This window comes from Pavona decussata, unplaced genomic scaffold, assembly GCF_977016875.1.
Source record: "Pavona decussata unplaced genomic scaffold, jaPavDecu1.1 SCAFFOLD_38, whole genome shotgun sequence".
In the NCBI taxonomy this organism is placed as follows: domain Eukaryota; kingdom Metazoa; phylum Cnidaria; class Anthozoa; order Scleractinia; family Agariciidae; genus Pavona; species Pavona decussata.
The window spans coordinates 6,024,640-6,048,788 of NW_028145460.1; the positions used below are offsets into that span (position 1 = coordinate 6,024,640).

Here is a 24,149-nt window from a genome sequence, read left to right on the forward strand (position 1 = left end):
AAACCCTGTCTTCTTCAGGGTGGCATGTTGAAAGTGCCACTTTCAACATGCCACCCTGAAGAAGTTTATCGTAACTTTACTTGTCCAACAGAATACATTTGATTAGGCATTTTTTCCATACCATTATTGGTGTATTACTGAAAAGGCTGATAAAGAATGGTTAAGTATTAATCACCAAAAGTAGAATTATGGAAAGTGTTGGAAACAACAGGTACCAGCCACCTTTTGAAACGATATAAGGCGCGGTAGAAACCTCACTTTGTCTGAATGCTTGAAGTCTTGCGACAACGTTTCCTCACTGACACAGCCTTTTATTCACAAATTCATGGTTTCACCATCGTCCATCGATATCACGTGTCCAAGCCTATGATTCCTCGCCAAGCGAGGGAAATAAATTCGTCGGGCCGAGCCAGTCCCAGCGGAGCTAAGCCGCGCGAATTCGAGCGAAAAATATATTTATATATTTATCTGAGCTGATTTTCTAGAAGGTGGCTACAGAAATTGACGTTTTTGTTACCTTTTCTTACGATATTTATCTATTTTTTTATTTATTTTTAGCGTTTCTTATTGAATTTCACATCAGTAACTTAATAGATTACAATGGTCATTAGCAAATGTTTATAAAACCAAAATATTTTTCTCCTACCCCCCCCCCCCCCTCCCTCCCTGATTTGCTAACCTAGCCCCACTCTCTCTCAAACGTCCTCTAACCGCGCAACGATTTGGCTTTAAATTCGGCGCGCGCTCTGAGATCAGAACTAAGTCATTAGACCTAGCGTTTCGTTTGGCTTCCTGAAGCAAAGTTTTCCTGAGGACATCATTAAGTCTAGTGAGAGAAGAAGTCTTACGAGTGCAGTTCCTGCCTCGTCTAATATGCTTGCTACCAGTAGTCAGCTAAACGGGTAATTTTCAGTTACTCGGGCTTGGACTATTAAAGGCTTGTATATTGTGGGCTTTGCTTGAAGAGGTGACAGTCTTTGGCTTTAAAAAGTAGGTCTTACGGATGAGTTCTATTCGGGCAACGTCAAATTTTCGCAAATTTTTCACCCTGCTAAAGACTTAGTATATTTTTGTGGTGGAAAAGGGCGTTAACCCTTCCCTTTTCAAATGTTGATTTCAACATCCGGGACTTAAGCTGATATGGAAAACACTAGCAAGAATGGGCAAGGATTTTCTCTCCAAGAAGCGTGAGTTTGAAAAGCTATTCTATTATTTTTCGCCGTTATAACTGTAGCGTTGTTAGAGAAGTGCGATTTTGGTCGGATTTCCGGACTCAATGTCATAAATAATTTCCAGATGTTCGTTCGGCGTGATTCTCATTACGTCTTGAACTTATAATTAACACGGAAAATCAATTTAAAACGCTGTCTTGCCTTGATTAAGCCGATTCTTTTGTGGAAGGCTAGTCTTGAGGGCTTAAAGACCGGGTTTTGGTTGAGATTTAAGATGCGTTGGCGCCGTTAATAATTATCAAGTGTCACACTTGTTTAGTCGGATCACAGGTCATGTCTCATTTCACTCGGGTGTCAATGTCACGTCTAATTCCAAAGAAAAGCCCCTCTTTTCTCTTTCATAGTATTTCCTGACCTTACTTTCTTGTGATGAACCGTAACTGGAGTATTGTTAATGACTAGCATATTCCTTCAGCTTAGAAAGTCTCAAAATGTGCTCAATTTCTGTAGCCACCTTTTTGAAAATCAGCTTCGATATATATGTTTATATATTTTGTTGAAGGTACCCGCACTGTTGCCTAGCAACAGTGAAAAACAAAGTATGTGACGTCAGACTGTCTGGCATCGTCTTGAGCAAAATTTGCATACATCGGGAAAGTTTGCGTGCCGGATCAAATTTCAACTGCAATGTTCATCAATATTCACTGGATACAGAACTATCTCTCGAGAATCTTTGTGAAAGATTGCATTGAAGAAATAACACGTTTTGTCGCCGCTGTAAAATAATTTTCCGTGGGAAATAAATTCATCGAACACGACAGCGCTTCACGCACGTTGTTCATTTCGTCGCGTCAGAAATAGATTTTCAACCGCAAACTACCCTCTTGAACCTCGAAAAGACCATGCTCATCAAAATAGTTGCTATGTTCAGAAACCTTTTAATCTCCTCATTTGATGCTACAATACGAGTAAAGAGGGCTTTCCACCCAGCCCCAGGTTCGCGAGGTTTTGCGAGTCACGTATTTCTAGTATAGAAAGATAACGTCTTTGGCTTAAATGAAAGAGCGTACATGTTGGCACGGTCTACTCACGGTAGGTGAGCCGCTTCCGCCAAGTGAATATGTTCTTCCGCGTGTGGAAGGTTAGCAGACGTCGCTCTTGACGCATGTAGATTGCCCACCTCTCACTTCCTATCACGAAACCGATTGGATGATATGGTTTAAACTCTGAATTTTTCTTCGGGAACCTGCTGATTTCAAACCTGCAGGATGTGCACACTAAGTCTTCGAAATACGATGTCCTAATCTGAAGCTTTTTCTTACAGTTATCTTAATTAGGGGTGAATATAGACTATGTCTTCCGCGTGGTCGCGTGTGTCGTCTCCTCGCGGAACGCAATTCCGGTTCGCGCGCGATCGAGTGTTTCGCTTGCTTCACCATCGCTGTTCCCTGCCGAAATGGAGCTCTTTAAACCTTTGTCACTCGGCGGCCATGTTGAGTCTCCGGAGAATGAAAAGCTTTGTTTTTGCCCGGCAAGCCTTGCACTGAATTCGCGTCTGGGCGAGGCTTTCCGTGCCAAAAAGAAAAAAAGATAGAAAAATGATGAGAGAAGCAGAGACTTATACAACGTAGAATTACGTTTTAAAGTGTATTATATTTCGGCTGGCCAAACCAGCCTTCCTCAGGTACAATGAGAATTTGCATTGGGACATACAAGTATTTGCGCTATAGCGGAACTACGTAAAACTAAAGTGATTGACAGTATAAATGATGAAGCAAATGAAATAATAATATATATTAATATATATAATAATACATATTAAAAAAGGAAAAAAAATTAGCATTTGTATTTGTTAAGCCTATCAGATCAACCATTGATCCAACGTATACCAGGAGGATTATCGTCCACAGTTGTTTCTTAGACTTTAGTAAAAAAAAAAAAAAACTTGATTCCTCTGAGACTCATAGTGGCCCCGCACGACAAAGGTCTCTTCGTTAAAAAAAAAAAAAAACTAAAAAAAACTAAGAAAGTAAATAAATAAACTGTGGAATGATCTCACTCCTAGAATAAGATATCAACCCTCTCTGAAGCAATTTTAAAGAGTCATACGTAATCAGGACCTTACTGCCCTAGCTGCAAATGTCAGTAACTGTGGAGGCTGTAATCTATGCCGAGAATGACTGTCCTTTACATGAGTTTTACAATTGATGTATGGAATTTTTAACATTTTAATATGGTTTACGATGTAAATTTCAATATATTGTAGTTATTTCTCAGTTTTAGCTAGAGTTAAAATAGGCTATTTAGTTAGGTGTCCACTATTAGTAGAGCGGACTTCTCCCCTCAGCTGCATTCCTTTTGTAACACAATAATAAAGTTATTATTATTATTATTATTATTATTATTATTATTATTATTATTATTATTATTATTATTATTATTTCTGTTCCCGTCTACGTTCAGGACTATGAGAATTAACATACTTACATAGTGTAAACATTTTATATAAGATGCCCAACCTGGAACAACTAACGGGATTAACAATTTTGTGTTATTCTTGACCGCAAAATACCGGCCGTGACAACTACTTCTTCCCCACTCCATTGTTGCATGCGTAAAACCAAGAAAATATGATCGATCCTCTCTTGGTAAAACCGAATTTTTGTGTAGCGTATCATGATCTATTATTGTTTTCAACATCGCGGGATGGCAAATTTAAAAGTTGTCACTAGAACTGTAGGTAAATGAGTCTGGAAAGGATCGTTTCTGAGTTATTTTGATCTTAAACAGAGGATGTTTTTTTTTTAAATTATTTAAATGGGTTATAGACGTTTAGCGCTCGGACTTGAAGGAATGAAATAAAGGCCTTAAGGATTTTCTTAGCACCGAACGGAGAAATTTTAAATTTTGGTTTATTTTTTGTACTGTGTATATATAATATGTATTTGTTCGTTTCTCTGAATCCATCATACCATAGAAACTCAGTATACTGAAAGAAATAAAGCAATCATGCAAAGCAATATCAGCATATGTGCATATTGCGGATTATAGATTCAAAACGTCTAGGAGAGGGGTATGTCGAGACAAGGATAATTTTAGCTTTATTCAGTCGTTACAACAATATGAGAAAGCATTATTGTTCAATATTTTAATAAGAAATTTAGGGGAGTTATAACTGCATATAATTACAGTTAACAAAAGAATCCGAGATAGTAGTATGTACCTTTTAGCATTGCGCAAAATAACTTGTTGCTTAAGGAGCGCCTTTTGAAATAACTTCCCATTATAAATGTTTTTCTGATCTTTGTCAGATATTCTTATCCGATATACTCTAAAGGCCCATTTAAGCAGTTTCAATATTTGCTTCAACATGCGTTCAAACACAGTTGTTGAACCAAATCGGTTGGGGGCGTTTGAACGGGTCGTTTAACATTCAGTGAAGGCGTAAAATGTTTGAAACGGTGTATTGAATTATATTTAAATTGGTTTAGACTATGATTCATTCAATGTCGATTCAACATTTTCTTTGTTCTTGAAAATGTTGACTGGCGTTGTAACCGTTTGAACACTGCATTTATCCAACATTTGCCCAACGTGCATCCGTTCAACTTTAGTTGAACGAATGTTGGGCCATTATGATGAAACCGTTTAAACGGGCCTTAAAACTCTATCCAGGTTCTGTCTCATACACATGCAAATATCACTTTTAATTCAACTCAGTGTAATTCTTACATGACCGGTTATCGCGTTTAAAATGAAATGTCCATCGATTGATGGATGGATTTATGTAGAGATAGAAAGATTGACAGAGCTTCCTTTTGGCGGATCCGACGCAAGCCGGCACCCATGTATGGTTGTCGCGGCGACTGGGAAAAAAGTCAGGCATTTTCACCACGGGGCGTACATTCGTCGGCACCGTAATAGGATGAAACCTTGAGCGTAGTAACTAGTAAGCAAAGCAAATACAGGCGCCTTTTCTCAGTCAGTGAGCAGTTTTGCTGTTTTAAGTCATTGATGCGCATATAAAGTTATTTTAAATCTGGCATTTTTGGTTTTGCGTGACGCGATCTTAACGTAACTCACACCAAACTCGGTATAAAATAAAATAAAACAAAAAAGGACATGAAATGAAACAAAATTAAATAAAACAAGACACAATTAAATAAAATAACATAGCTTTTGTTTTGTATTCTTCTTTCATTTTTTTTCCAAAATCAGTAGTGACAGATCAAGTGCGATCTCGTCAGATATTCAAACAATGATTAGATACACAAACATAAGTGACTTCTGCTCTGTGACGTAAACAGTCCCACTTGTCTTTACTTTGAGGGCACTGGTGATACGTGACACGATACAACACTATAAACAATGAAGAAAGGGCAACACTTTAATGGCATCTCTGAGGAAGACTTGGCTCAGGGTAAGGCAAAGCGACAAGGTACAAGTTGCAACCCATTCAAGCTAAGAAGAGATGAGAAAGCTGCTGATGAAATACAGGAAGAGACTCTGGTCGAGTTCCAACCAGCGACCGCCAGGGGCACAAAGCCACGACCATCACTTGGTTTTGAAGAAACCAGCGAGGTTCCAACCCCAATATCACCTCATGCTCTAAAGCTTTTTCAGGCTATCCGAGAAGATGAAATGGATCTAGTCGAAGAGGAGCTCGCCTCCCTGACAGATAAACGCAAGATCGATAACCTTGGCGGACATGGTTTCGCCCTGATGCACGTAGCAGCTCGATACAATTTTGGGAGAATCGTAAACTCTCTTTTAGATCACGGAGCGGACATTAACGTAGGGACGAGAGAATACCAATGGACACCCCTTCATCTAGCAGCCAGGTGGGTAAAAACTTGTTCAGCGTGCAAATTTTTCTCCTTGCATTAATCAATATTTTGGTGAACCAACATTACGACACTCCACATTTGCATATCTTAAACAAAATAAAAAAAAAAGCAAATAATATATATCTTGTACATTGTCACATGTTTGGTTTGATTAAGTAGGAAGATAAGTTTCTGGTGGAAAAATTGGTTTTTTATTTGCTGTTATTATTACGGGCGTCACTCATTTTGGAAAGTAGATAAACACCGTCATTGCGTATTGTCGCTCTTACAGTTATTCTTAAATGTAAATTGAATGTACATGTCAGATATTTTAATCGGGCTCTTGGTTCGTCTATAGTATAGTCTTTTATGTATAAACGGAGAAGAGTCTTTGAGAAGTAATATTTCGAATATCTGCAGTTCTACAGTTACCCAAAACCATGACAGATAATTTCAAACAAAACAAAAATGTCAGTGATTGCAGTCTGATCTTTTCGTAAACATTGTGTGACGAGCCATGACGGATTTTGTATACGTAATCAAACATTGTTTGCTCTTTTGCACATTATTGTTTTGATTCCCCCAATAAAATGCCCAAACTTTATGCTCCATTTTTCTACTAAAATGCTCGAATAATGAATCACTATACATCTGCTTATTTTAGTAATAAATGTTATCAGTTAATTCAACAGGGTGTAACCTGACAACAACAAATCAATGATTTATTTCTGATTTATACAACAAATACAAAGTAACACAACAAAAACAAAGTCATTCATCCTGGCTTTGATGCCTTGCGTTTCATTTTAAAAAAAATGTCGAGTTTCAGTTATCATTTTCTCTTAAAAATAATTTTTTTTTCTTGGGAAAATGCCTTTAAAATGCTCAAATAATGCTTAATGCTCCAAAAATTACCAGCATAATGTGCAAATGCCCATTCGAAAGAAATTAAATCCGCCAACTGAGCAATAAGTTTTCGGACTTGCGCAGACTTATAATGACGCCCACTTGCTGCAATTAGGTCAGTTCATGATGTGTTCTTACAAGGCCTCATCCGTACCACCAAGATTTTGTAACAATTTAATTTCCTTCAAAACAACCAATTTCACACCTACAATACTAAAAAACTCTCATGCTTTACATCTACCTTACTGTCGTACAAATATTAAGAATTGTTTTTCAAGGACCCATTAACAGCGAAATCGCCAACTCTAATTCAATTTGCTCCTTATACGTGAAAAAGCTGGAACATCTTTCATAGAAAGCCCAGAAACAAAAAGGGTATCAGGGTGGAAAGGTATTCGCACAAATACCCCTCTGTCGCCAAAATTCATCATTACCACTGGAACCACAAATACTCCTTTGTCGCCAAAATCCATCATCATCTTAGATGCACCTCATGGTTACAAAATCCGACATGTTTAGTAAGAGAGTAATGTTTTATTTTGTTTGCGTGACATTTTCGGTCAAACTACATCACGTTTATCGCAAATATGATGCCTCAGACTCTCAGCAAAAAAATCTTTTATCGTTCACCTGTCACCAAAGACTGAACTAAGGTGCATGCTCAGATACTCCTAATACAACGACGCCCAAGTAAACGCTCCCACAGCGTCTTGTTACAATAATCAATCAAGTGAATAAAAACCTTTGTACAGTTTCGGACACAACGGCCTTTGCAGTGCCCAGGTACAGTTTCCCTTGGGTAGTACGGGCATCTGGGCTGAACATGGCATATTACGTGCGCGTCTGGAAACCAGGGGCTGGAACAGAGAACAAGAGAATCAGAATGGATCATTCTCTCTGATGGGAGAATTGGAACGGGGAACTTGTCAGACTTGTTAGGAAAGGCAAACCCGTGCAGCCCAACTCAATAAACATTAACTGCTTAATAATCAAGAGTATTCTTGTAATGGATTTTCTGATTCACCCTTTGGTATCCTTAGTAGTCTTAGTATAGTGGAGTTCTAGTTTTTGTAACTGAAAACCTCGCTGTTTTGTTGTAGGTTTAATGGCTTGTCCACTGTTGTTGATGTTCTTTTACCACGCGGCGCCGATCCAACACTCCGTGGCAAGAACGGAAGTATGCCACTGCATCTTGCAGCCCGTAGAGGGAATGAGGAGATTGTTAAAGTTCTTTTGGATCAGCCTTCGGTTCATGTTGACGCCAAAGATAGCTCTGGAAAAACCGCGCTGCATCTAGCCTGTAGTGAAGGACACAGAAATGTTTGCCAAATCCTGCTCAATTTTGGAGCGAACATAACTGAAATTTCAGCGGACAAGATGACACCTCTCCATTGTGCTATTCTAAATAGACATTCAGAAGTCGCGACAATGATATTGAATCGAGGTAAAACTTTGCTATAAATCAAGCGTTAAAAGTGGAAGTGTCAAGTGTCGTGTAACAGAAACTGAGTACTCGCTTTTAGTCGCCAAAATGCGCTTGAACAGATGATGAGTTATTTCTTTAAAGAAGATATTGCACAAAATATTTTGACGTATGACCATCATTATTTAATACTGCTAAACAAAAATATTGGCACACTAGTTCTGAATACGCGGATTGTTAGCACATGCCTTTCAAAGTTTCGGACTGTAAAGAAATGTCGTAGCGTTCTGGGTGATGATAAAAAATGATTTAAATCATCTTTGTACTCGGCCCTTAAGGCGTGGAAACTTAGCTATTGCTAGAAAATAAAATTACTGTAATGAAAATTTTATTTACTTTAAATTTTTTGTTACCAAGCCGGCGACAGAGACGTTGGTACTAACAGAAAGGAACTTGTTGGGGAAGAAGATTTGCAGAGTAACACAGTTTTGCACATGACTGCCTGGAATAATGACGTCAAGACGGCCGAACTTCTCCTCGACAATGGCGCTAATGTCAACACTTTGAATTGCAACTCGGCCACAGCTCTTCATTTGGCCGCCATTAAGGGAAACATTGAGATGGCACATTTACTGATATCACGAGGAGCCGATGTCGACACGAAAGACGGAGACTCCAAAACACCCCTTCACAAGTGAGTTTACTATCCTATTTACTCCAGAAATCACCGCGGTTCTGATGAACGTTTTCGACATTTTGAAGTGGTGCTTATTGAAGGGTGGCGTTTTGCGGGGAGGAGCTTATTAAAGAGCGTGCCATGGAAGACATCTCGTGGTTTTTGCAGTTTTTTGTTATAGCTTGATTCATTTTAATGATAGCCGTTTGTAAGTGGTAAAATTAGTGCCTCAGGCGTCCACCTTCCTTCACATATAATCGATGTTTAGTCATGGGAGCACCTGTCTATTTATTTATTTTTTCTAATTTATTTATTCCGTGTACATAGGGCCGCCCTATTTAACCAGACGAAAGTTGTTGAATTTCTCTTGGATATGGAAGCCAGATTGAATGCACGTGACAGCGAAGGTCGTTCTCCATTTTTGAACGCTGTTGCTGCTGGTCACGTGGACTCGGCCCGAGTTCTCCTCAAACGTGGAGCTGATATCAGTGCCGCCGACTTGCTCATGAAAACCTGTGTTCACATTGCGGTGGAAAACGAGCATTTGGAGATGCTCGCCGTGCTTTTGGAGACTCGCTCGGGTGCAAATAATCTGAACAAAAAAGATTTGTTGGATAGAGTTCCTCTACACTACGCTGCTAAGACAAAAGATATAAAGGTAACAAAATATTCTTGAGGTTATTCTCAAAATATTCTCCAGCTTTGGCCATTCAATAAACTAAAGGAATCAATGTAAAAAATTGATGCGGTTATATCAGTTTCAGATAGTAAAATAATGACCTATTGGCCTTCGGTCACAGGTAAAACTTCCCTTTTGTCAAACAACCACAATCTAATAGGGTACCAAACTTTATTGATATATCGCGGTGCGAGATCAATCCTTATTGAATTATCACAAGATTTGAATAGAATCCACAAACGTGCGGGTTAACTTTAAAAATGGGGCACTGTCACGGCGATTTTGCTGTATTTTGATCGAAACTGCTCAAATATTTGACAAAGAAACTGTTTTGTAACCTGAAATTGCTCTTACAACATCGTAAAAGAAATAATAAGATTTTTCTCCTACGAAGAACAAACCATAATAAATTTTAGTCACTTCTCTAAAATACACATGAAGAACTTGAAAAAATTGGCCAATTTTTTAAAGTTGCAGTCCACCTCCAACCCTAGCCATCCTAGCCATCCGCAGCCAAACATAATTAATACTAGTTTCTGTGCCTTAGCTAGGGGGTTATTGTTAACAAAACTAAACCATTATTTTAACGATTCCTTTGAAACAAATACGTTTTTTGGCTATTCACAGTGACACTTAAAATAGGTGACACTGCCCCTTTAAGGATGTAATACAATAATTGTGTTTCTCACTCGACTTTATGAATATCGTTTGTTACTTTTCATGCTTATCAAATGTAATTAATTATAATATTGTTTGTATTCCAGTAGAATTTTAATTGTGTGAAAGTATGAAAGGACCTATCATAGATGCACAGAGCTTGATTAAGATAACACTGTGATAGTGAAAAACCTGAATCATTGCTATGAGATAGATAGATAGTTTAGATAGGCAGATAGTTTATTGATAAAATAGTTCGCAGCCCGAAAGCTGAATTGCGTATTTACATAGATACAAAACTAGATAGCATGAACTTCTGTGCGTTTAAAGACTACTTTGCCGAATCCTTAGAGTGCACTAGCATTTCTGATTTTTACTAGTAAGTAAACATTTTTCTCCGCGGTCGCACGTCTTCTTTCTTCCGCACTTTCCTGTGTTGTGTACATCTATACGTGAAATGCGTATCTCACCCTTCGATGAATCAGTAGGGTTGTAGCTGGGGGCCCTAAATAAAGTGGCTTCTTTTTCCTTCTCGTTTACTTTGACCCAGAGAAGCTACAATGTTAGAAACAGCACCTTTTTCATGGTTTCCTGTCTAACTCACAGCCTTCTACAACCAAGATGTGCACCTGTGACCATAGCTATTTTTTGCCATTCCTGTTACATTGAAGCCTCAAAATTCAAACACTCGATTCCTGCCAAGGGCCCCCAGATGACGTCAGGCGCGTACAAGAAACACCTACTACCTCAAACATGACATACGTTTATTCCATATTCAAGGACTTGAACTAGCCAAGAAGCTTGTGAGCAACTTGACAGGTTTCCTTTATTATGTGAACTGCCATGGCAGAGAACTCTACTTTTTTATTACACATCTACTCTGATCGCGGTGACAGGTGAATCAGTTTTACGTATGTTTAAAAAACGAGCAGGAGTGTTTTATCGGGCTCAAAACCACGAGGTGCAGCCGAGTGGTTTTAGACCCGATAAAACACGTGCTGCGAGTTTTTTGAACGGCTTCAAAAACGTTCCTGGAAAAGCGTGTGTCAATAGATTCATAACAATCATGCTTTTGTGAACGTTAGAAATTAGCATACGAGAAAAAACACCGCATACTAATGAGGAGTGTTTTACCAGCTGGTAAAACACCGCATACTAATCAGGACTGTTTTATCAGCTGATAAAACACCGCATACTTATAAGGAGTAAGTTTCTCAATACAAAGTCACTTTAAGTGATGTATTATCGACCATTTGATAGGTCAATGGGCTTATGAATTATATTATTAATGAGTTTTGAATTCATGATTTATATTTTGTAGTCATCCTCTAAGAGACCGCAGACCATCTTCTCTACATAAGGTTGCGTTCGATTAACCGTATTCCGGAATAAGAATGAGCGGAATGGCTGTTAGTTTCCATTTTTAAGTAATTCCGGAAGACATTTCTGCAAACGTTCGCTGACGCACGATAATTTAAGAGCCATTCTGTACTCTAGTAACAACGACAACTTGTTATGACAGGTTTCTTGTCATCATTATATGTGTTCCCATTCCGGAATAGGGTCAATCGAACGCACCCTAACTTTTTAAGTGGCCCTGAATTGTGAAATTGCTCCACCTTTTCTTTTTCAACTTGGCAGTGATATACACTGAAAGTGAAACTCATTTAACAATGTTATGGCTTATTTCGTTTTGTTATCAATTTTTCTTTTTAGATTTTAGAGCTCGTTTTATCCAAAATGAAGCTTCACGGTAATTGTCTCCAAGACGAGCATCACAAGACACCCCTTCACCTTGCAGCAGAGGAAGCTTCGTCCAAGCATGTTGAAGCACTTGCAAGGCGAGTGTCTGATGTCAACGCGCGAGATGAGCTGGGACGAACACCTTTGCATAGTGCTGCAAAGAAAGGGCAGAGGTAACAACGAAGCATTTTATATGTTAAGCCTTGCATATTGATTCAGCATTGTCAAGTTTTTGTCTCCTTTTTTAAGCTTCAAATTAATCAAATGTTGCCACTAATTTTCAGGTTCTGAGTGATTTTTTTAAATTGAGTTTATGCTCGGAAGGCATGTGCCACCCACGCTTCAGGACAAAAGAAGCCGTGCTTTTAGACTATTAGTCAACCAAATAAAAAAATCGCATAGGTAAACTGGCAGACTTGAAATAAAGAGGTGTGATTCATAATCAATCAATCATTCTTCGATTGGTAATTAAAACATAAAATTATGCTTGAAGGATCGTGTACAGCTAACACCAACTTATTCAAACTACATACATCTGTAAAACTACAATCTGCATACACCAGTTGCAAAATAAAACAACAGATTTTTTTCTTTGACCCGGCCGTGCACTTGATATGCTGAATACTACATGGCAATAGGTAAGAGAATAAGAAATTTTTTTTATTTCGCTTGTTGCACACAGGAAATCTTGTCTGACACTTCTGAATATGGGAGCAGACGTTGACAGTAGAGATAATAACCATCGAACACCTCTTATGTGGGCTGCAAAGAGAAACCAGCTAAAATGTGCTGAGATTCTGTTTGACTTCAAAGCATCTCCTGACCTGCAAGACATTGGTGGCCACTCTGCCTTACATGTTGCATGTGCCCAAGGTTACGCAGCTTTTGTCAGTTTACTGTTGGACCGCGGAGCAAGTTTAACGCTTTGTAACAAACAAGAGTTGGCCTGTTTGGAAGTGGCAGCCAAAGCGGGATCCGGTGATGTTGCCATAACAATTGTCAAGCACAAAAGGTTAATAGGCGTTATAAATTATTGCTAACTTACGAGTTACTTTGGTTAGACTCCAAATCCAAGTAAAACAGAGTTTTTTTTCAATCACAAACTACAATGATTACGGCCTCCGAACACATAGCGTCACTCGATAGGCTTCCCGGCGTAAACATTGGTACAAGAAGCATTACACACCAATATTGAAATTACCAATTTCGATTCAGTAAAGAATTGTAAAACAAAAATTACCATTGGAGCACATTATGCAAATGAATAGCTTTCATTTGAATAGCCAAATAGTTTGCGATTTCGTTAGAGACTTTGTTTGATAGGAGTTGAGTGTACTTGCGACACTATGTAGTTTCCTGAGCTTGCGACAACACGTGAAACCGGCAACGTGGAAATTCTTTTCACGGTTGATACTGATACATACGTACATACACATATACATACATACATCATACGTACATCACCTTTATTCAAACCTCGGATTTACAGAGTAGCTGTAAAAGCCAAAATCTCCGAGAAAAGATTGATTTGGTTGTTTTGGCCACAAAGGCTGAACTAGATCTAATAGCTACATGTTCGCTCTGAGTCACCAATCGCAAGTTTTTACACAAATGAGTAGGCATTTAGAAGCTTGGAATGGCTTGCAACACCGTTTGGCCTGGCCGTGATCTTCAGAATCATATAGGCTTATTTATGATTTCACTTCGTGAGCTGAGTGATTAGGTAAATTAAAAAATTTCTGGTAACAGAGTTTTTTTTCATCTTACTTCCCCGTTTGTTTATAAACGATTTTGTACCTGACTCGCTTTGAAACAAAGGCAAAGATGACCAATTGGTCATATCAATTCCACCTGCGAATGTCATTCTATGTTGATTCCCAGTTTTCATATTTAATTTTCTCATTCTTACTAGAGATAAACATTTTGCGAAAGACAAGTACAGTTGTAATCTCGTGAAACATCTAAGTGTTTACTTAACGTAGATTTAAAATGCTTCAATTCCTTTTTTCATGAAAAGTTCTTTGCTACGAACGATGAATGTAAAATAACAAACTTAACTTTTGACATATACAGACCGTAAAATAGCCCACTCACTCTTATAACATGAATTCCTCCTCCAGTTAATCATTCTGCTTCTATCTTAAGGTGGAAAGAACTTGAAGACTACAAAACATCAAATGGTCAAACTGCGATCTCACTTCTGATAGAAAATATCCCAGAAGCTGCAGAGCTTGTTCTGGATCAATGCGTGCATCATTCTGAGCACCTTAACCCGACCGACCCAGAATACAAAGTTACCTACAACTTCAAGTATCTGGATCAAGGTGTGGAAATGCCAAATGGAAGGTTCTCCGCTGTCCAGGCGATGATCAAGTACAGGCGTGAACGACTTCTTCTCCATCCTCTCACGCTGAAATTCAACGAAGTCAAGTGGAGCAAACTGGGGAGAAGTGTTTTCATGTTCGATTTTGTCACATATCTCATACTGATGATACTCTTCACCATATTCATAGTCGATCAGAGGAAAGGCCAAGACTTCAGAGAGGTCGACAACCAGCCGAACAACTCAGCGCAAAGGGACCCTAAGCGTAAACCTTCAGACTTTTACAAGAAGGATACTCTCTTTACAGAAATGGTACCAATAATGATCCTGCTATTTGCCGTGGTGCACATGTGTAAAGAATTTTTGCAAATCTACGTGCAACGTTGGAACTATTTTAAGGACCTGTCCAATTACCTCGACTGGACTTTGCATATCTGTGCCGCCTTGTTTATGATTCCCTACGTCACGACACAACAAGACCTAGATGATTGGTTCGAGGGTATGAAGGACCCACGTTCTTTGTGGATTATTGGAATTGTAGCCATCTTCGTGTGCTACACGAACATGATACTGTTTCTCAGAAGATATCGTTTGTTTGGCACCTATATTGCAATGTATATTGAAGTCACCAAGACCGTTTTTCAAGTGATGGCTGTCTTCACTTTCCTTGTGTTGGGATTCGCGCTCGTGTTTTACATCCTTTTTAAAGAACAGGTTGGGAATACGGGATTAACTTGTGAATGTAATGTTACGTTACGTAATATAGATAATACTACAAAAGACATATGTTCCCTAATAATCCTTTTGCTATCTTCAACAGAAATCTGTTTGCCTTGGTTGGAAAATGTCTTATACCACTAATTTCCCTTCCGCTTTATCGAACTTTTTAGCTCCCTTGATAGTTCAAGATAAGCAGGATTCTTTTGTTTAAGAATCTCTCCATAAGTAACGTCAATGCCGACCCACCAAGCGAATGCCTCTGAGTGCAAAAAGTCAGTGTGATGTTGCCAGGTCTTTTCTTTCAACACTCCTGAAATTTTTCTGGGAATACATGATAGGTTGACCTTTTCTGAATGTATTACATAAATTAAAACTGCGCTGGGCATTAATGAGTTCTGCTTTCCCTGAACATTACTGGGTTAGAATAAGGTTCTTTAGAGAAGGAAAATAAATTGATCTGATAAAACGTTGCCGATTCAGTTGAAGACTGGCACATTCTTAGTTTCTTCACTGTCTTCAGTTAGGACAGTGAAATTAGTGCTTTAGCGAAGTTTTAAAACTATAATGACAGTTAATAATGCTCATTCTTGACCTTGGAAACTTAAGTAATTTTATAGAAAACTCTTCTCTCGTGTTCTACTAATGTTGAAGCATTGAAGCTTTCGATTGTTTTTCACAGTCTTCTTCAGCAAATACTGTCTCCAATGTTGTCACGTGACTTGTGTGTATTTAGTCACGTGACAATAAGTGATTAAAAATCACAGGTAGTTCGTAATTCCCATCTCTGTTTAGGATTGACCGCTGAGGAACCCCTCAGACCTATTGTATCCATCATTGGGAGTATGACGTACGAAGCAGCCGAATACCTCGCGGAGGTAATCGGTCCACTCGTGGGTAAAACGCCATGTCAAGAACAGCATTGATTTTTTTCCGAAAGATCAAGGATTTGGAGTTACCCTCTTCACAGAAACTTGTCAGCGCGCTTTTTACCAGCATCCCCACGGAAGAGGCGATTTGGGCCATCAGACAGCGACTGTAACAAGACCACAGCTGGCATGCATGCAGGACAGAACTAACCTTACCGTGGACCAAGCAATTCAACTCCTTGAGTTATGCTTTAGCACCACCTATTTCACGTTCAGGGGTGAATTTTTCCCACAACACAAGGGCATAGCCAGGAGGTCCCCTATATCACCAATTGTTGCTAACTTGTATATGGAACATTTTGAAAAGGTGGCCTTAGCTTCTGCGCCCAACCCACCTCAAATCTGGTATCCCTATGATGATGATACACGAAGATGCACACTGCCAACATTGACAGCTTCAGCCGACATATCAACAGCATTAACCAGCACATCAAGTTTGCCAGCGAACAGGAGGAAGACGGCAAACTACTTTTTCTTGACGCCTGTGTCCCTGTAAACGAGAATGGGAGCACGAAAACAACTGTGTACTGGAAGCCCACCCATACCAATCAATGACTTAATTTCACGTCTAACCATCACTCGCATCATAAACGATCCGTTGTGAAGTCCCTTCTACACAGAGCAGGGAAATTATTTAGCGAGGATGAAGAGTAGGCAAAGGAGCTACCGCATGTCCAGGATGCCTTACTTGCGAATGGCTACAAACGGTAGATGTTTATGATCCCTCCCCGACTTAACTCCCAAAGGTACCAAAACAACACCTCCGGGTCTACTAGATCTATCACCGTGGGTCTGCCATATGTAACCGGACTTTAGGAACATCTTAGTGGTCTTTAGATCATATGATATCAACATTTACCACAAACCTTATAACATTCCCCTCTCCCCCGGCCAGAGAAAAAAACGGGCGTGGTGTACGACATTATATGCAACAGCTGTGGAGAGCACTACATAGGAGAGACAGCTAGGGTCTTGGGGAAGGGACTGGGCGAACATCAGAAGCAAACAACACCTGCCGTCTGGGAACACTTGTCCAAGGCCAACCATGAGATCGACTGGGAGGGGATCAAAATCCTTGAGCCGGGAGGCCATCCATATCAGACGACAGCGTCCCATCCTAAATAGAGATGGGGGTTACGAACTAATCACCGATTTTTAATCACTTGTTGCCACGTGACTAAATACACATAAGTCAGTGACATCACTGAAGAAGACTGTGAGAAAGAGTCAAAAGCTTCAATGCTTCAACATTAGTAGACCTTGAGAGAGGGGTTTTCCATACAATGACAACAGTTGTAATTGCAGTTTCGTGGTACAAATCACTATTCATGCTTTTGGAAGTTGAGTTCGGATGCTTCTTATATTTCAGACTGGATTCCATACAGTGTACCATTCACTACTCCGTGTCTTGGTGATGATGATTGGGGAACTAGACTTTGGATCAATCTTCATAGATACAATGGGCCAACGAAGCGAGGCAAACCGGAACCCATTGAATCCATTTCCTCGTGTGGGTTTCTTCTTCCTCTTTGTTTGTTTGTTTTTGCTGACCATCGCGCTGATGAACCTGTTGGTAAGAAAATGGCTTTCATTCCTAATCAGGCGCACCCAACGAGAACATTAGAGCAAAATAATTGTAATGTTGTCTGCAGGGCCGTACCTAGGATTTTTTGCCTGTGGGGGCAAACTCCGCACACCCCTCACAGGGGTCTACCGTATGTAGACAGGGTTTCTAGTTGAACATTAATTTTGTTTTCACTCCTACACAGAAAGTTGCCTCTACGACGTTTAGAGAAAAAAAACACACCGAAGCTTTTTTTTTTAATTGCCATGACTTCTTATGGAGTTAACATCTTGTTCAGCTTGAAGTAAATATTGTTTCTCATTTTAAAACACAGTCGATACACTGCTGTAAACAAAGGGAGAAAATCACTGAGCTTCCACAATACAAACGCACTATATCAGTGGAGCGAAGCATTTGCAAAAACACAGTCGTTATTTAAATACAATTCAAGCCTTTTCAGTATTACTGTGACACGTTGCATAGCTCTATAACACGCTACAACGATTACTAGAGAACCAAAAAACCAAATAGCCGTGCCAAGAAACACAACTCCTTGTGACAAACACTAATAGTCGGGCCCGGCATTCCAACAATTACAGAATGAAGCTCATTGCATGATACAGGCAATGATTAATTTCTGTCCTAACATTACACAAATCTCAACAAGAAAGGCAGTTAAAACTATCAAGCACTTAAAAGATCCAAGCCAAACCCAGCTGAAATGCCCTATGTGGCATAAAAACACCGTCGTCGAACACGCGGAATAAGAGATCATATTCAAAAGGAAGAGAATTTGTTACAGCGAGTTATAGCTTTTTCTGCGCGCCTAATTTACACCTACTTTTGTTGTATTTGTTTGTGCTACATCTTTCATACCTTTCGCCCCCACACCTTTAAAGATGATTATGTATGTAAAGAGCCTTTCTGACACTCCTTTTACCCTTTTTAAGCCAGTTTTCTTTGCATAAGTTTTTAGTGTGCGCGTCATTTTCAGTGATGTAAAGTTGTGTTTCGCCGTTTTTATGTTAATCGTTCGTTTTCTATTGTTTCTCAGTTGCTTATTCCATGTCGTTACTTGTAGTATTTTTTAACATCTTTTATTTAATCTTTGTATTTCAAGAATCGTTCTGGTACGGATTTGTTTACCGTCGGGATGTGTTTGGAATGGTGAAGTTTTCGAATAAAGTGATAAAGTAGAGAGCTGAGTGTAATTAGCAGCGGCTACAGAATTCAAAAGAGGAAACTCAAAAATCATTAGGCGCAAATGAGCTGTCGGATGATGAACATGTGATGGTTAAATCCAAACCCGCTACAAATACTTGCGAGCAGGGCAGGCTTTTAAAACCAATTTATCTCTGAAAAAAAGTGTACATGTATAACCTAGATTTAAAAAGACTAAAACACGCGCCAGAAAGTGGCGTAGGCTTGTCAGTCTTTATTTACACACCAAATTCTAAACCATAGGCAGCACAAACTGACAAAATCATTATTTTCATAAGAAAACCGGTACTGGCTTTTGCCTCAAAAGATTTTCCAAAATAATTATTTGGAATTCACATTGAAGGAATATTTTTTCAGTCAATTAGTCGATTTTCTTGTGATCAGTGTGATGTTAGAAACAAATTGAGTTTTCCTGGCGGGGGCAGCTGCCCCCTCTGCCCCCGCGCTAGGTACGGCCCTGGTCTGTTGCAAGTTACCATATCGTTTCGTAGATTTTTAAAGTCATATTTGTGTAAGCTAATACAGTATAATCTGTTCGTATGTTTTAACATTTAACTCACCGAACGTTTTAAGAAACGGAATCTTATTTCCCGAATTTACGAGCTATTTTTGGCTTTACGAATATGCTAGCTGACCCTACGCTTTTTTATCGGGATATTTACCAGGGCTCCAAAAAGGAAAGGTATGAGTTTTCTAGTGTTATGAAAGTTTGAGCTGACATTTTGCCGTAGAAACTTTAGATTTTCTTTAAACTAAATCCGACGGCCTTCCGAACATATATCTACTTAATTTAACGGTTGGGTGTCCGTGCATGAGTTTAAACCATTATGTGACTGAACGTTTCCACTTTTAGCCAGAGGTTAAAAATTTTTGTGTTTATGGAGTTTTGGCTGAGATTTCTAACAACTTGTTGCCAATTTATGTTCTGACAGAGGCCAAAAGGCATCACATTTATCGCCTTTATGACGATTGTGTGTCAGCTAAGTGCGTTGAGTCGCGGGTAAAATCGTCTTGACGACGTTCTCGCGCTATTGTCTCAAGAGACTTTTGAAGTTATCTTTATCGAAGTGTTGATTGCATTTCTGATACAATTTGCACAGGACACAGACAGGAGAGGCGTATGATCTCTACCATGGCTAGTTTTAGCTAGTTTTGTTTCGTAGAGCGAATAATTATGTGCCGTTCAACGTACTTAGTTCAACATTCATTTTCACTTGCTAGTGCCGTGATAAATCTGTGTTTGATTATTCCTTTTCCTTGTCGAGATCTATTCTGTCTGTTCAACATGTCAGTTGGCGTATTTTAACATTCTGCATCATGATGGTGTGATAAACGTGCGGCAATCGAGTTTAACAGAAATCGCTTAATTTTGAAATTGGGTATCGTCGTACTTTTATGGAAACGCAATGGTCGATTATATACCATCTAGTTGTTTAGTTCTAGTGTAGGAAACAAAACGAATTTTCTACGAGCTACCTTGCCCATTCAGATCTTTAGATCGAATACAGAATGATTCCTCAACTGAGGTATGTAAAAGGGATTGTTTTTCTTACAGGTCGGTCTGGCCGTTGGAGATACTGAGAAAATAAAGACCAACGCTGCTATTAAGAGATTGGGAATGCAGCTAGAGTATCAAATCGAAATAGAAGAGGCGTATCCTATGTTCATTGTCCGGAGGGCTTACCAAATGGTACACGTTGAAAAGCCCAACAAGCTATCTAGGTCGTACAGGTGGGGACTCAGTTTAAAGCATCTATCCTAAGTGCATTTATTTTCTTTATGTTGAATGTTACTATACTAGTTATAGGCACTGACGTAGAGTTAACATTATATTTATTGGTTAAGGCCACATGCGAGATTTCTTCGTGGTAAACGTGAGTTAAGGCAGACTTGACCATGGTAAAAGGCTTTTGTTGACTTTAATTCTTCTCTGGTTTCAAGCTCTCAACTAAATAAACAGAATTTACTAGATCAACGAGCGCCAAACCATATTGAATCAGGTCGCCTCGACTCGTACTATGCGTCGTACAAAAACGCGCATTAAAGTTGCAGTAGTTCTTCTGGACGCATTATCTTTCATCAGATGCTCTCATCTTCACGATCGAACTAACCAGAGGAGCTTAACTTTGTATCTCCGAGTTCCCTCAAGATGATTGACGCATCCATCTCTTACTACAAGAATGGTGATTGTTACCAGCTACTTGCAATAGGTTTTTTTTCTTTCTTTCTTTATTTCTTTCTTTTTTTTTTTTTTTTTTACTTTGACAGGCGAGCACTGGGATTGATCATGTTTGCTGTGATGGTGAATCAGAGAATTACGGCATCGTAGCACTTTTAACTTCAGAGTTAATTCACCGTTTGTGCCATTAAAGCTTCATGACTGGGCCTAGTTACCTAGGGTTAACGCTAAGTTGGAAATTAATCACTTCACCTCATCGCTTTAACTTTCACCGCAGAAGCGAGTATCTCTCTGATTCCTCATTTCAGTGAAACACCATGTTTGTTCTAGCCTTATTGCTTCGTATGGCTCTCCGTTATTTTCCTAATCCAAGCTTGCTGCTTAAAATTGGAAGAGATTATTATTCAGCCCTAGCCTTAATGATATACTGATCTTTTCGTGCGTTTTTAATAGACAAACATCTATGCTGTTTTCACGTTGTCAGAAAATAGAATTTTACTGGAAGAATACTGCATAAGAACATGGCCGTGAGCTCTCCTTCTTTAACTGGGGCCTGCTTGAAATCAACTTTAGAGAAAAATATACTGATATGTGAGATCTTATTGCCCTTTGAAATGTATAAAATAATGAAGTAATCTGTTGGAACTTCCCGTTCTCTGCAATAGTAAGTTTATTTGGCTTATAACTGTTCCGTCATGTCTTATATACTAGATTGATGGAGTGGCTGCAAGCAAGATTTGCCGATGTCAGCCCAGAACCAACTAAAGACAGTCCACCATCTGAACTCGCTGATATGAAAGGTGAAATGGTGAAGAACAAGAAGAAGATCAAGTCGATGATGGCCACGTTAGAGTCGCAGAACAAGCTCCTCAGAACCCTTGCAATAACAATCGACCCTAAGTTTCAGTTACCGGATGATCCTGAGGGCAATAGGGGAGCTGATAGCACGGATAGTGAAATAAGAGCGACACTTGAAACAGAACTGGAAAGTGAAGAACCAACGGATCCCACGGGCATACAGTTGGCCACTCCTCATTCTACAACTGATGCTCTCTTTCAAACTGGATTTTAGTCTTCCTTTGGATCAATACAGGCAGTTTATGATGCGGATTTCTTGGGCAGGCTGATTTCCTGGCGATTTGAATTGCTTTTCTTCTTTCTCGATTCAGATGACTACCGACAGTGATTTCACAGTCATCTTCTGCCGGGGTATTTAACTGCAACAAAATTGCCACTAATGGCTACCGTCAGGAAATAATCAAACGACGTTTAGTGAATTTTTGCGCTTATGGCGCATGCGACTGTCTTCAATAGCACAACTTTACTTAAGCAAAAACTAAAAATGATATTAACGATGCATTTTCGTAATCTGGCCTGGAGAACTGGTCACTAGTTGTTGTTAAGATGGCATAGTTCATGACATACCCGATTCTTGCTTCCAGGAGAGGGCACCGACCCCCATTGCAAACTTACTTAAAGTAAAGGACCCAACATATAACTTAAGGGGCACAAACATGCTCTTATTGCCCAAAGTAAGAAGCACCAAGCATGGTCTTAGGTCTTTTCGGTACTTCGCTGCAAAGACATGAAATGCGCTGCCGGACTCGATTCGCGCCATGGCCGGCATAAGGGAATTTTTAAGAAGTATTCGTCATGCAGCATTTTAAAATTGTAATTATCATAGTTAGCTTTTAAAATTGTAAATTTAATTTGTAATTACACATGTATTGATACATGAATGAGTAGATTTCCTAGTTATTTTAGATTTTTAAATTTTTAGATTTTAGACTGTTAGCTAATTTTCATCTTTCTTTTTGTTTTTGTAATTTTATCTGTTTATTGGTGGGCTTCCCGTAAAGTAGCTTTTAGCTAAGTGTAGTGCCATGTAAAATAAAGGTCCAAGTTCCAAGTTCCATTGCTTCAACCCCTTTCTAATTCGGCGGGAGAGGGGGGATGCAGAAGTCGAAAAAAAGACCCCTCTAGATAGACTTAGTAGCTTTGTTTAACACCGTTCATCGGCGAACGAATATCATATTTCAAACTTCATGAAAGTAATCGTTTTAGAATGAAGGGGCCGTTGCGACAGAGTATTTGGTCAGAGGTTTAACGTTAACGATTTTATCGACTGTGACTACGCGGCTCATTGAAACTTCCGCAACGCAGAAATGAAGAGAAATGTATTTTCGCAAACGTGACATGCAAAATTCAAATTATTTAGCAAAATTCCCACGTTAAAGGCCTAGGGGGAATGCAAATGAAGCCTGTATTGTTACAAGGTGTTTAGATCAGTCAAGAGAGGATGAGCTATTATCTTCTCTTGGATCAGTGCAAAATCGATGAAAAATAGGTGTCACTGTGCTCCTCCTTATTGAGCATTATGGGGTGTTATTGACAGTCTTGTTATCAATGCTAGCCTATAATATGTCGAGGAAACGACTAACATAACTATGCTGGTTCTTCAATAAATATGAAAAGCCATTTTCTTTTTTGATACCATAATTGGTGTACTGCATGTATTAAGAAGTTGATAAAGAGTGGAAGTATTAATCAGCCAAAAGTCAGGTCAAAAGTATAAATGATGGAAAGTGCTGGAAACAGCAGGGGCCAGCTACCTTTAGAAACGGAAAATGGCCCGGGCCCCTCAACAGGAGTTAAGCAGAAATTATAATAAGGCACTGTAGAAACTTCACTTTGTTTGAATGCTTGGAGCCTTTTGACAACTTTTCCTGGTAATACAACCTGTTATGCACAAATCCATGTTTGACGATCGTCCATCGATGTACGTGTCCAAGCCCATGATATAGAAACGTCTCTCGCTTAATTAAGAACGGTGATAACCAATTCCGAAGTATTTTTGCGCGGTTTATGACTATGCGAGAAAAGCAGATCTTAGCAAGTGCCATTACAATCCAAAAAGAAAAATGAGGGCAACCACGCATCTTTTAGAGATAATTAAGCAACATTAGTCTAAAAAGCTGTAAAATACAAAGCAATGTATGGCGTTTTTTTCCAAATTGAAGCTTAAATAATCGCTGAAAAATACATGGTTACCTCCAGTTTTCATTTTGGATACCCAGAGCACGTTCTGAGTTCTGCTTTCTCTACTTAGCTTTTAACCGTGCAAAAATATCCTT

General features: G+C 39.2%; 1 protein-coding gene across 2 annotated transcripts; it reads left to right on the forward strand.

Annotated features, from left to right (window-relative positions):
• Window positions 1-5,476: 5,476 nt before the first annotated feature.
• On the forward strand, window positions 5,477-23,493 carry LOC146483828 (uncharacterized). 2 transcript variants are annotated; one of them, XM_085105967.1, is made up of 10 exons: window positions 5,477-6,013; window positions 8,005-8,348; window positions 8,745-9,021; window positions 9,331-9,661; window positions 12,056-12,255; window positions 12,765-13,094; window positions 14,228-15,119; window positions 17,421-17,624; window positions 20,392-20,567; window positions 21,727-23,493. In XM_085105967.1, exons 1-10 carry the CDS (start codon window positions 5,541-5,543, stop codon window positions 22,085-22,087), a joined length of 3,588 nt encoding a protein of 1,195 aa, XP_084962093.1. In that variant the 5' UTR covers window positions 5,477-5,540; the 3' UTR covers window positions 22,088-23,493. The 2 variants fall into 2 exon arrangements, with proteins under 2 accessions (XP_084962093.1, XP_084962094.1); XM_085105968.1 differs by lacking the exon at window positions 21,727-23,493 and having other exon boundaries at window positions 17,421-17,707; window positions 19,309-20,454.
• Window positions 23,494-24,149: the final 656 nt, after the last annotated feature.